Source organism: Photinus pyralis, unplaced genomic scaffold (assembly GCF_008802855.1).
Source record: "Photinus pyralis isolate 1611_PpyrPB1 unplaced genomic scaffold, Ppyr1.3 Ppyr1.4_LG1, whole genome shotgun sequence".
Taxonomy (NCBI): Eukaryota; Metazoa; Arthropoda; class Insecta; order Coleoptera; family Lampyridae; genus Photinus; species Photinus pyralis.
The window spans coordinates 5,649,285-5,662,461 of record NW_022170249.1 but is presented as its reverse complement, the minus strand read 5'-3'; the positions used below and the strand labels follow the sequence as shown (position 1 = coordinate 5,662,461).

General features: G+C 36.5%; 3 protein-coding genes across 3 annotated transcripts; 1 reads left to right on the top strand and 2 right to left on the bottom strand.

The window, feature by feature from the left end:
* Window positions 1–2,021: 2,021 nt before the first annotated feature.
* Window positions 2,022–3,071, bottom strand: LOC116160242 (3-hydroxyisobutyrate dehydrogenase, mitochondrial-like). The gene is made up of 2 exons (XM_031473394.1): window positions 2,982–3,071; window positions 2,022–2,936 (listed from the first exon to the last, which is right to left on the bottom strand). Exons 1-2 carry the CDS (start codon window positions 3,034–3,036, stop codon window positions 2,044–2,046), a joined length of 948 nt encoding a protein of 315 aa, XP_031329254.1. The 5' UTR covers window positions 3,037–3,071; the 3' UTR covers window positions 2,022–2,043.
* A 2,340-nt stretch (window positions 3,072–5,411) lies between these two features.
* On the top strand, window positions 5,412–6,282 carry LOC116160245 (39S ribosomal protein L13, mitochondrial). Its single transcript, XM_031473397.1, has 4 exons — window positions 5,412–5,511; window positions 5,557–5,680; window positions 5,729–5,883; window positions 5,928–6,282. Exons 1-4 carry the CDS (start codon window positions 5,488–5,490, stop codon window positions 6,159–6,161), a joined length of 537 nt encoding a protein of 178 aa, XP_031329257.1. The 5' UTR covers window positions 5,412–5,487; the 3' UTR covers window positions 6,162–6,282.
* Window positions 6,151–10,039, bottom strand: LOC116160239 (leukotriene A-4 hydrolase). The gene is made up of 8 exons (XM_031473391.1): window positions 9,488–10,039; window positions 9,323–9,438; window positions 9,137–9,276; window positions 8,907–9,087; window positions 7,678–8,040; window positions 7,425–7,631; window positions 6,859–7,003; window positions 6,151–6,807 (listed from the first exon to the last, which is right to left on the bottom strand). The coding sequence occupies exons 1-8, from the start codon at window positions 9,531–9,533 to the stop codon at window positions 6,194–6,196; spliced, it is 1,812 nt and encodes a 603-aa protein (XP_031329251.1). The 5' UTR covers window positions 9,534–10,039; the 3' UTR covers window positions 6,151–6,193.
* Between the last annotated feature and the right edge of the window lie 3,138 nt (window positions 10,040–13,177).

Sequence of the window (13,177 nt, the reverse complement as noted above, 5' to 3'; positions counted from 1 at the left end):
TTATTCAATGGTGTTGCTAAAAAATGACAATTTTTTTTAAACTCAATGAACCAAATGGACAGGAAACTGTTTCGGGTCAGGCCGATTCGGTCCCGGCGCTCATTTCGGTCCCCGTCGTTTTGGTTCAACAATTTGATTGTGCTGAAACGGGCACTAACGAACTATTTTTTTTCTAAAACGCAGCCGTGAAAATTGCATGTCTCTTCGAGAACTAATTACTTCACGAAAGTAACAGCTATGGTCACTTAATTATTGTTTTGACCTCAGCCATAGATATATTTCTGCCATGTCCCATGAAAGACCAGCCCCTCCTTCCGGCAACTCTCCATTTGGATAAGTATCGCGAGGAAGAAAGGCGGTTTGTAGAAAAAAGAGTTCCTTCGTCGATAATTTTAATTAGATCGAGTGTCATTAAAGATTAAACGAAAGCAGTCGCGAACGAAATCTTATTTTTAGAAACCAATTCCTTTCCATTGGACCTTCCATACGAATACCATGAAGGGTAACCTCCCCCCCCCCACCCCCCACCGCCTCCACAAACCACTACTACCCCATTGACAGAAGTTTTTCTTGAAACCACTGAGGCGTGCGCATGCAAAATTTGAATTTTGAATTTATGCACGTTTTACTGTCACCTGTCACAAACAGCCGGCGGTATCTTTACGCACGACACGAGACGAGTCTTAGATTAAGACATATACTTAATTACAAATTGCAAGTGTAACTAGATTAAATTATAATAATAGTAGGTTTTCTTTGTCCATATTTGTAAATTCAAAGTGTAATTAACTTCCTTTAAAAACAACAAACTAGTTCCTACAATTTCTTTCAAAGTAGATTTTCCTTTATTCAAAGTGCCTATGTATCACATTTCATTTAAATTCTTTCATAAATAAAAATGTTGGCACTGCGCATGCGCAAAACCAAATTTTGAAACTGGCGTTTGATTTTCTTTTATTCCATGTGCCTATGTATCAAATTTCGTTTATATTCTTCCATAAATAACAAGTTAAAAAGTAATCGTAAACGATTTACATAAAGCGCATTTCCACTTGCATTCATTTCCCATTTGTAAGATGCAACTTCTGTTAAAATCGTAAAAATCCGGCCACAAATATGAAAGATAGCGTTGCACATGGGCAATCCATTGTTGACGTGCTACTTCAATTTCAGTTTATGAGAAGAATTTCATTTCAATGCTTTTCTAAATAAGAAAGTTGGAACTGCGCATGCGCAAACCTAAATTTTAAAACTTATGTTAGATTTTCCTTTGTTCCAAGCGCCTATGTATCAAATTTCATTTAAATTCTTCCATAAATAAAAAAGTTGGCACTGCGCATGCGCAAAGCCAAATTTTGAAACTGGCGTTTGATTTTCCTTTATTCCAAGTGCCTATGTATCAAATTTCATTCAAATACTTTTATAAGTAAAAAAGTTTGCAATTCGGTTTATAAATGGTCGAGATGCGAAAAGGGCACTGTGAATTTTGAATCGATTCGATTCAACTTTTGGCATTGCGTATTATATGGCTAAAGCTATGCCCATATTGAATTTCATGCAATTCAGTTCATAACTAACGGAGATGTAAAAGCGATCGAACATTTCTAAACAAAGTTATCGTTCACACGGACAGATAGATGGACAGACAGACAAAGGAACAGACGGACAGACCAACAGGCAGACGACAGATAGCAATGCAAAATTATAAACGATCTCTAGGATCGTTAATAAACGGCAAAAGTGTAAAATTATGGAACATGTAAAAAACGGTTTTTTGTTTTTTTTACAATAACTTTTTTTGTAAGCGGTACAGAAAAAATTCCTTCCTTGGTACAAGACTCGACACTATAACGAACCAAATAGCGAAAAAAGTAGAACAATAGCTATTAAGATAAAGAACTAGTAGCGTCGCAAAACGAGCGGACGGACGGACGGACAGCCGGACGGACGGACAAAGTGGCCACAATAGCGCATTTTTTTTATTTTTGTGGAAATGCGCTAAAAATAAAAAAACTTCTATATACATTGTACTCAGGTAATCGTTTAATGTTGGCCCTGTAAAAATTTATAAATGGAGCTGTAGTCTTTGTTTCCATATCCATAAGCCGCCATAGTTCTGTAAATTTCATGCGCAGCAGATCCTAGCAGAATCGGCGCTCCACAACTGATTGCAATACTGGACGCAAGTGCCAAGTCTTTTGCCATTAACTGGGACCGGAAACCGCCGTTATAGTCGTTAGCGGAAGGAACGTTTTTCATGACCCCAGGTACCGGATTGTACTTTTCGGAAATCCAACATCTACCCGTAGACGTATTCACCACTTGCACCAACGTGTTCACATCTAAGCCCATCTTCGCGCCCAAATTCATCGCCTCGGCGACTCCGATCATACTCACCGCCACTATCATGTTATTGCAAAGTTTCGAAATTTGGCCGGCGCCCGGTCCGCCACAGTGCATAACGTTTCCGCCCATCTGTAGTAAAATCGCCTGGGCTGCTTTTACGGCGTCTTGATTACCTCCAACCATAAAGGTCAACGTACCTGCAGACGCGCCAGCAGTGCCACCCGCAACAGGCGCGTCTAAAAATTTAATGCCAGCGTCTTCGGCAGTCTTGTGCAATTCTCTTGCTGTTAAGGGGTTGATGGTCGAACTATCGACTAGTAAAGCCCTTTTGCTAATTCCTTTCAAAACTCCATTTTCCGCCGTTAACACTTGCTTTACTACATCGCCATCCGGTAGCATAGTTATCACAAAATCTACATCGGCAGCTGCCTCTTGTGGACTTTCACATGGTAGAGCACCGGTAACACTTTCCATCGCAGCTTTTGATACATCATAAACTTTTACACGTCTCCCTTTCTTGATAAGATTTGTCGCCATGCGCTGCCCCATATTTCCAACGCCAATAAAGCCCACATCGCTCTTGTTACGTTCTAAAACAGTTTTGTGGATTTTTGCAAATTTGAACAGTCACTTACGCGAATAAAATTTCTGTATAGTTTTCACGGACGCGAGTAATCGATTTTGGAACATTTTTATTTAACCTTTTCGGAGGTCGGAGATACTGGTTAAAGTTTAAAAAGGTTTGATAATTTATATTCTATCAGTTTTTTACTGACATAACAGATGTTATCAATCTTCTCAACAAACATTTTTATTAATTGTTGTTTGGGAAATTCTCTCATTCAGACTTTCTTTTTTTATATGGTACTATTAAAATAAAGAAAAGGAACAGCATTTTGGAAAACTTTTGGTGGGATTGGCCGCATCTCTTCCGTTATGCGACGCTGCAAGAACATTTTGAGTTTTTTCTGTATTCCATGATTTCTAAGCTGAGGCGATTTCTAAGTAGATTTTTGGACTTATAGTCTAAGAGAACTTTTACAAAAATTCCTAAAAAACTCTTAATGAAACGTTTAGACTTTATAGAGATTTGTAAAGAAATTAAGAAATAGATTCTTAGAAAGCTCCTTAATGAGATTGTTGAAGGGGCCCCTACACAATCTTTTAAGAATTGTTTTTATGGAAACCACTTATGGAGATTCTTAATAAATTCTTTAAATATGTAGAATCTTAGAGAAACTTTTATGATTATTTTTAATACATTGCAGGACTATAAATTGTAAAAGAGAAGGCATTTTTTAAGAATTCCTGAGCCTTCTAAACATATTAGGTAGGTAATAAATAAAACCACTGTATTTGGGTAAATTCAATATTAAAATTACGGAATCAAATTTAAATTGACTCTGTAATTGGGCGCATGCCTGTTGAGGGCCCAAAACAAGAGAGGGATAATAATAATAATAATAATTATACCTATGTTGGTAAGTATGAATTACATACTATCCCTAGATTGCCAATGCACGTGGTTTTTTTTTTTGCACCAGACACAGACACAGATACTAATCGTTACTTGATTTTAATCCGTGCGATTAGTTAACCAGGCTAGACCTGAGTTCTCACAAGATACACCTACCATAATAATAATAAAATTAAAAATGATACCAAATTCAACAGATTCTTTTAATTGTAAAATACATTAAAATTTCAAAAATTTAACGATTGATTGAATCCTTTACGATCGGTTAATTCAAATTTTAAGTCTCAGATTTTTTTTCTTTTCTTTTATTTTTTTGAATGTGAATTTTTCCTTGCATACTAAGGGCCTGCTTTCGATGTCGGTTTCTTGCCGGTAAATGGAAATTACTTCGAACATGATGCTTTACGTACATACAGTTTAATGACCTTTGTTACTGTTTATTTGAGAAAAATTTCCAATAAGCACATACGTAAAAAATTTGATTTCAAAACGTCTCCTACAATGAGACTAAGCTTGAGCGCGAAATGAGGAATTTGATTGTTTCAAAAATTTATTTCAGTGGTCCAATGAAGTCTTTATTCTTTACGTTCGCAACTCTATAATCAACAATTAATCTCATGCAAAAAATAGTCACTTCTCTTATAGTTTCTCAGTAATTTCGAACGCCCAAAAAATCGCGGAATATGTATAAGATGTCGATACCAAATTTTTATTGGTTAGTGGCTTCTCTACAACCAATCCCGAGCGGGTTTCAGGGCTGTGGGTTAATTCCGAAATTTCTAAGTTTGCATTGGAACAGCGATGATCTAATGCTGACTGGCAATTGTAACTAAATAAGGAAAATTTAAATTTACAGCAACAATTTGAGGCCGCCGATCGTTAAAAGACCAAGACCCATTGATATCGAATTATAGGCCAACACAGATGTACATTCCTTGAGTCCAAATCCCAAAAATTACAACTTAAAAACTAACATGAGCAATATTTGTCTGGGATAATGTTTTAGAAACGACATTTTTTACAGATTAAAAAAATGTCTGCTGTACGCATTTCCGCGGGAAAAATGAAAATATTCTAATCCAAATAAAACGTTCTATTACCAAACACACGATTAAGGCGATTCTTTTATATTTTAAGCAATGCTCAGAATTCAGCATTCAGTTTAGGAAGAAATAAAGAAACAACTGCGCATCAAACAATACGTAAAAGTAGAATATGTCAAATGTTTTTGAGACATCAAGGGATATTCCATCTGAGAGTTTTTAAAATGTTTAACACTACCTTTTTTAACAGTTGTTTAACAGTACTGGGGCCTAAATCGTGACACAGAAAAATAACGCGAATTTCTATACTTAACAAATTAGATCTTAAGCCTAAATGTATGTTCAGAGCCCCAGTGTCACGTAATTGGAATTTTCTTATTCTTCTATTTTCTTAGAAGAAAAGGCTGGGGCATATAAAAACATTGTTGATTTATTTAATTAATAAATATCGGTTATCCTAATCTTGGTTTTAAACGTTTCGGTACGTTTAGTGTAAATCGCACTGTATATCGTTCAGTGAGGTTGCTAAGGTCCCGTAGCGTCATATGAGCCACAACCAACCTCTAACGCTCCCTAACCTCATTTTTCAAATTGTGTAATATTTTGGTATATTTTAGTGTAATGGCAGCATTAAAAAGGGTCCAGGTTGTATTTCTCTACCTTTTCTTAAATAATGGATTCCATTCACAGCAATGGGCTACATTTGCAAGGGTTTGGCATATATTCGATGCTTCCTGGCAAAACCCCTTCGAATCGGCGCAGGTTCTTAAGAAATATTTAATGGGGCTTTACAAACCCATTTACCATCCGATGAGTATGTTTCAAACCCATGTAGCTAGATACACATTGCTTATGCTTTTAGACGAGTGCGGTGACCACGTAATTGTGATTAACAGTGCAGATATAGCATTGCCAGGTGATGAGTGGGTTAAGAGAGTGTATTTTCATCATACGGGTTACCCTGGAGGTGCCAGTTGGACTTTAGCTTGGGATTTACATAAAAAAGACCCCACTTTGGTATTGCTTCTAAAATTAGTCAAGTTTTCAACTTTTCTCTTTAGGTGTTAAAAAAGGCAGTTTATAACAGCATGGATGGGAATTTACAAAGACGTTATACAATGGAGAGGCTACACATTTTCCCCGACTCTAAAGTCCCAGGTGCTTTAATGAAAAATGTTTCAAACCAAATCAGACAAATACGTCCAATGCCGAAACGACTTGACGAGTACACTGAGAAGGAAGTCAAAGAATTCCCTAAAATTATAGATTTACCGAAAGATTACATTCTTAGATAAGGCATTTATTTAACAGTTGGCATTATGTACATTTATACAAGATGCAAGTCTTTGCGTGCAGTATACGAAACGACATGCATCATAGTGTGACAGTTTGAATAATAATTCGTAATCGCTTGTTGCCTCGCTTTTTCCCAATTGTACAAATCCCGATGCAACGGCCTTACATACTTCATTCTGCCAACGACGTTGATCCAATCGAGGGTTTCTTGGATTTTCTCCTCCCAGCGCGCTTTCAATGCAATACGCAACCACATAAATTTTACTTCGGAATTCTGCATTGCACTGAGTCCAAGCAAGTCGTCTATGGCCTTCAGTTTTTCGACAGGCTGTGGATCCCCTTCAAATATTTCTTGAAGTACGTGAATTAATACTTTCATGTCCAAGTGTTTAAAATCTTCCTTCTTGTACAACGAATTACTTAACAATTTCGTTTTATACTCGTTGCACAGCTCCAATACTTTTGTATTGTATGCCGGTACGACTGGAGGCATTCCTGGCGAATAAAACCACGCATTCCAGTCGATCTTTTTGATGCTGTCGTTTTTGGCGAAGAAGTTTTCGAAATACGCCTTAAAATCGTTGGAGTTCAAAGTTTTAAATTTGAAATGATCAAAGTACTTTCGTAGAAAAGGTTCAAATTCGCCTGAAAAGTACGATAAATTGTGGATAAATTGGCAAAGTTTGTTTTACTTACTTGGGCCGCCCACTACATTCTCAAGGTAACGAAGAAAAGTGTGACCTTTTTCGTATGGCACTCGTGAGAATGCGTCATCGGGGTGAGTTTTTTCCAAATTGACCACCAGGCATGTTAGCGGATTATCGGTGCCCAATACAGACACCTGTAAACATTCATTGTTGAAATACAGGGCACATTATTCTTTTGGTATTTTAACAAATAGTAGTATTGGTAGGGTACTAATATTAGATACACAGGGTGTCCCATAACGAATGCGGGTTCTGAATATTTTAAGAATATGACACCAACTATACTTAATTTTAATGCTTAGACTAAACAAAAAATGAACTAATGTGTAGGGTGTTCCATTTACAATATGCATGTTTGCATCGACTTCCGTCATAACAGGAAGTGCCACCCTATATGTAATGGGAAGAGTTGTAGGGAATTAGATGCCAAATTTAACAGTTGATATTCACTAATACCATTAAAGACAAAAGTGGAAACAAACGTGAACGAGATTCTTTACTGTACACTTTGTAATTTAAAATTTTTTGGACACCCTGTATAATGTAAAAACTTACAGTCTCCTTCAACGAAACCGTACCACAGTGGGCATCAAAGTCTTGCTCTTCAGCATTGGTTAAACGACCCACAATTTTTCTTTCAATAAAAACTGTAAAGCCCTCATTCAACCAGAAGTGCTCCCAATTCACGTTCGTGACCAAATTTCCAGTCCAACTGTGCGCAATTTCGTGAGCAACAACATTTGCCAGCGATCGATCGCCCGCCTAAATCAAAGATCAAACCTGGCTCCTCAGAAATGTCAAAACTCACCAAGAGGGTGGGCGTTACGAATGTAAGGCAAGGGTTCTCCATGCCTCCGAATGGAAAACTCGGCGGTAACACCAGTAGGTCGTAAATTCCCCAAACATACGGTCCGCAAATATCCTCGGCGGTGCGTAGCTGCATCTCGGTCTCGCCAAACTCGTACACGGCCTGATCGATCAGTTTCTCTTCGGCCCAAACGGTGGAACGCGGCCCTATCTTTTTCCCCTCGATTGCGCCGATCGCTATCGCAATTAAGTAGGCGCATATTGGCACCTTCTGTACGAAGGTGCTCGTCGCAATGTCGCCGTTTACAACTTTATCCTGCCTAACTGCCGACATCAGTACTGTTAAGTGTGATGGGGCTGTTATCTGCAAACAAAATCAATTGATCTTGAAGTTGCCTATCAGTTTATCACACTCGACTTTCTCAGAGTTATACAGGTTGTCCAATTTTTGATTTTAATTAGTGGTATCCAAAAAATGATATAGGTGCCATGTGCTCTTTTTGGGTGAGACTAAAAATGGTAATATCAAAATTGGTCCTATATTTTAGTTAAATGAGATAAAAATGTTTTATACAATAGTTTCTTTATCTGTTGAATAATCTGCCTTTTTTTAGAATAAGTATACAGTCAGGTAAAACAGTTATCAGACTTAACATTTTTTTAATGAAACACCCTGTATATTTTAATCTAAAAATAAAAGCTTTTAAATTCCTTTTGCAGAAATACAGTGTGTAAAGCGATGGGGTATACAAGAGGGAATTTTTTTTAAATATTAATTTATGAAAAAAATTTATTCCTCATGATATTTTTTTCTTGCTTTGAAAGTACCAATAACGTTTCGATAATCTAAAATTTATTTATAGAAATCTGGAAAAATAATAAAATTAATTACATTATACATTACATTATAATCAAGATAGCGTATTGCTATCAAACCACAAACAATCGAAACGTTATTGGTACTTTCAAAGCAAGCAAAAAATATCATGAAGAATAAATTTTTTTAATAAATCAATATTTTAAAAAAAATTCCCTCGTGTATACCCCATCGCTTTACACACTGTATATAGCACACCATGGATGAACCTCAAAAGAGATTTTTTTAGATTAAAATCTACAGGAGGTTTCATTAAAAAAAAGGAGGTAGATCTGATTTTTTGATAGCACTAACAGAGATAATCATAAGTGTCAAAAATGACCCACCCTACATTTACCAAACGGGCAACTCACCGAAGCTCTGTAAGTGGCTTTCACGGCCGGTGTATCTTGACATGGTAGCACGGAACGTGCATGAATAGGTTGAAATTGGCTAAAGACGAATGGGTGCACCTTTCCGGCTGTCTGCTCTGGCTCGAGCCATTGCAAACCGCTTGCTTTGGCAGTAGTCGCATATTGGATTCGTATGTTTAAACTAAAATTGCAATTGAATTAAACAGTTCTTAAAGTCCGGTATAGAGAACCTTTGAGCCGATTTATTAGGTAAAGTGATTGAAAGTTTAGATCCAAACTCCGCCACGGGTGAATTAATAATGTAATTTAATTTCGCATTCGAGTCCGTGTCGTAAATTTCAAAAATGTCTAGATCTTGTGTATCTAAAATCTACGAAAAGCGGTGAGTAACTCCGAAACAAAGTCGGTCACCTTACAAGTTCAGTAGCTGCCGAATCGACTTTCTGCACCACCAAATCAACATAACCTTTAAAGATCTTCTGTTCGAAGCTTACAGACAAATTGAGCGATAAGTCTGTTACAACTACAGAATCTGAAAATATGCGTTAGCCATTCAGTTTTTTTAAAGTAGGTATATTCACCTGGCCTAGAAAAGGAGCTGGGATCGTTCACACTTAAACCATGCATGATGATGATTGGGCGGAAATTTGTTCTGCTCACAAATAAATTTACCTGCCGTAATTGGCAAAATTATCTAATCAGAGGTTTTAAAGATACGGTATAAGTAGGTAAATCAATTATTTTGGAAAGTATGTTGCTATGAAATCATTTCTTTATATTTTCTCACAGGACACAAAAAACAAAATCGAATTGTAATTTTAAAGCCCGTTTTACATTTATTATACGGTTATTTTCGAAAAATCTTTGTTCTGTAAAAATCTTGTCAATATTTTTGTTCACTCACACGTTTACAAGTGGGCTTTAATGAAGAATAGGGCAACAGAACTGCATTAAAAGTCGAAATGTGAGACTTTATTTACAGTGCTGAGTGCAGGGTCAAAAACTAGGACAGGTTACAGGTTTCCTTTTGCTTGTTTTTGAGGTGAGACAGGCGAGGACGTCTTGTGGTGGTCTAATTTCTATCGTCCAGGTACAACATCCATAACGGATAGGAACCACTTCCGGATGATTTCATACATCTATGGACAGGGATGTTACTTGTAAAATAATGAAATGTTAACGGGACAGGAGTTTTAACAAACCAAAAGCACCTAATTGCGAAGTGTTTTATTTAAATTAAACTAAGAAAGAAATATACATTTATAAAATAGGGGACGCTTTTTAAAACCCTTAATATCGGATACCTTTTTTTCCAGACCAGCAGTCCCGGCGAACTTCATACCCCGTCCCCGTAACGTCTTCAAAGAAACCTACGTTCTAAATGTCAAGCCTCTTTTCAACTGTAAAACATTAAATCCTGTGTTTTCCTGTTGCCGTTCCCGTGGGAATTTCGATAAGTGTTTTACTCTTAGACCATATAGTACATGGACTGCTAATTGTAACGAAAATATGGTCAAGGACATCGTCTGGGTATGTGAGTTTCAGGGTAAACGAGTCTGTCCGAAGTTGTCCGATTAGTTACGATTTGAGACTGTCAACCTATAAATTAACAAACGTCAATTAATTAATCGTCCAGATATATGCCAAAAAAGCAAACCTATTCTTATTTGTGGACGTATAGAAGATAATTAAGCGTATTTAAAGCTTCCCGTTCTACGCGGTTGCTATAAAAGCTACTCTTTACGCGATCCAAGTGGTGTTTACACGACTTTAGTTTACCCTGAGATTCACATACCCACGACTACAGTGCCCTCTATCCGTGACCCAGCCATTTTGTATTGAAAGCATAGGGCTAATAGCAGTCCATGTACTATATGGTCTAAGGTTTTACTACATCTAAAACCTTCGTGGGCATACCTTATTGATACGGTTCACAGTCCATTTTTTGCCGATCGCCTGAAATCGATGGTAGGGCCGTAGTAGATTACAGATTTTATAGCAACAGTGGCGACAATAGGAGCCCAGCCGCCATGTTGCATCGAAACTTCAAATTAGAAGTAGGCAACACACAATACACGTATAACGTACGTGTTGCCTTTACTACAATACAATATCAAATATGCTCGATACCTCGATCGATTGATTTGGATCTTCATTCGAAGATTAATGTTACAATAAATATAAATCGCAATGAATTTGCGCGACAAATTTTTGTATTAATCATTTTAATTACAAGGAATGACGATAGTTATAATGTCACAACGGAAAAGGTACTAGAGGGATGACTTAATGTATAGGAACCGACGTTCGGTTTAGTTTGGAATTTGAGGCGAGGGGGAAGTTTTTAGCTTTAAAATGTCAAAGACTAAATTCGGTTTTTTTTTTATAATAAGAACACTTCCTGGCCTTTAATAAATCATTGTTAATATAAGGATCCAAAGTTATTAAATCGAAGGCGGTGAGTATTATGCTCTAGAACATACTTATACACGGTGTCCATTTTTCGAGTGCCACTATGGGGATCTCGCTTATCTTAAGAGATAGAAATTTAATTAAATTAGGGCAAAGTTGCACATTTTCGTGCTGAATAATAATCTGAAAAGGAATTTAAACCACCATCAATAGTTTTGAAAATATCACAAAAAAAAGAAAATTTCTGATTTTAGTTTTTAATTTTTTCATCGTAAACGTACTAGACATTTCTAAATAACACATTATTCAGAGACTTTTTAATGGAAATTTCGAATAGTAATTCCGTTTTTAATAACTTTTAAGGTGATGGAGAAACACGTGGCAACTTTAGTTTTTCTTATGGGAGTCATTTTGAATTTTGACATTTTGAGATTACATTTTTTTCTCTTTACAACGATATATCACACATGGTGGTTCAGTACCCATCACATTTTTCCTAAAAATACAATTTTCATTTTCTGCCAAGAGTGCTTTGCAAAAACAAAACGTTCTCTTGTTGTGAACAAAAGGTTGACTGATTTCAAGTATAACTCTCGCCAGGAAAGATTGCCGGTCACAGCACACCTTGTGTCGATTTACAATCTCTGTTTTTCTTAAGCTGCGAGCGACTTCCGGAAAAAGATCGTGCCAATGTTGAACGAAAAGTCTTTTTGTTCAAGATTGACACGATACTATCCCGGAAGTCGCTATAGCACCTTACGAAAAACAGAGATTGTAGATCGGGATCAAGTGTTCTGTGACCGGCAGTCTTTCCTGGCGAGAGTTATAGTGTCATTAACGTTTGTGTTAGTTTTATTGCGAAAATAGTATTTATTCTTACGTATTTTGTTCTAATTTGAATTATAATTGTCTTGCAAAACGATGGTTCAATTCTGTTCAGATGAAAATCGAATTTTCTCAACACAACTAGTTCCCTGTCAGCACTGCAACCAGACAAATGGATCAAACTCTCAAACCTTTGTTCACAATAAATGAACGTTTTGTTTTTCCAAAGCACCCTTCCCAAAAAACTAAAAATTGTATTTTTAGGAAAACTGTGATACTGATCCACCATGTGTGATATATCGTTGTAAAGACAAAAAAAGACGTAATCTCAAAATGTCAAAATTCAAAAGGGCTCCCATAAGAAAAACTAAAGTTTCCACGTGTTTCTCCATCACCTTAAAAGTTATTAAAAAGGGGATGTCATATTCGAAATCTCCATTAAAAAGTGTCTGAATAATGTGTTAATTAGAAATGTCTATAGTAGGATTATTTTACCATGAAAAAATTGAAAAGGAAAATTTCGTATTTTTGCGTTTTCGATATTTTCAAAACTATTGATGGTAGTTTAAATTTCTTTTCAGATTGTTATTCAGCACGGAAATTCGCAACTTTGCCGCCATTTAACCAGGGGCGGACTGGCCCGGGGGGGCGGGTGGCGATTGCCACCTGGCCTGTACGTCATAATGGCCCGTTGGAAATTTATAAGTATGTGCTGTATTTAGTTTCTTGCACTATTAATAAATTATTAACACGTTTCTCTAATTGGGGTTGATGTTAGGTTGTTAAAAAATTCTGTTTTAATTGAAGTGTTTTACAATGAATTTATCATTTTTTGGCGTAGCATGAAAGTGAAAACTCCAATCAAGAATGATCTATTAAATTGATTACTTGAACAAATTTCCACAAAGACATTGATGTTCTGAATACAAATGCGCGCGTATAGGCCAAATACAAGTAGGTAAAACAACGCTTATCTTAATGTAAATTAGATGTCATCCAGAGAAGTGAGCCTCAGAGTTCGGAATGGAATGAAC

Bases quoted from the DNA above. Each gene is read 5' to 3' on its own strand.
- LOC116160242 (XM_031473394.1), bottom strand. From the start codon at position 3,036: ATGTTCCAAAATCGATTACTCGCGTCCGTGAAAACTATACAGAAATTT. The intron at 2,937-2,981 runs GTAAGTGACTGT...AAACTGTTTTAG, and splicing joins TATACAGAAATTTTATTCGC to AACGTAACAAGAGCGATGTG.
- LOC116160245 (XM_031473397.1), top strand. From the start codon at position 5,488: ATGGCAGCATTAAAAAGGGTCCAG. The intron at 5,681-5,728 runs GTATGTTTCAAA...TTATGCTTTTAG, and splicing joins ACCCATTTACCATCCGATGA to ACGAGTGCGGTGACCACGTA. The intron at 5,884-5,927 runs GTATTGCTTCTA...TTTTCTCTTTAG, and splicing joins ATAAAAAAGACCCCACTTTG to GTGTTAAAAAAGGCAGTTTA.
- LOC116160239 (XM_031473391.1), bottom strand. From the start codon at position 9,533: ATGCATGGTTTAAGTGTGAACGATCCCAGCTCCTTTTCTAGGCCAG. The intron at 8,041-8,906 runs GTGAGTTGCCCG...TTTTGTTTGCAG, and splicing joins AAGCCACTTACAGAGCTTCG to ATAACAGCCCCATCACACTT. The intron at 7,632-7,677 runs GTGAGTTTTGAC...TCTTTGATTTAG, and splicing joins TCGTAACGCCCACCCTCTTG to GCGGGCGATCGATCGCTGGC.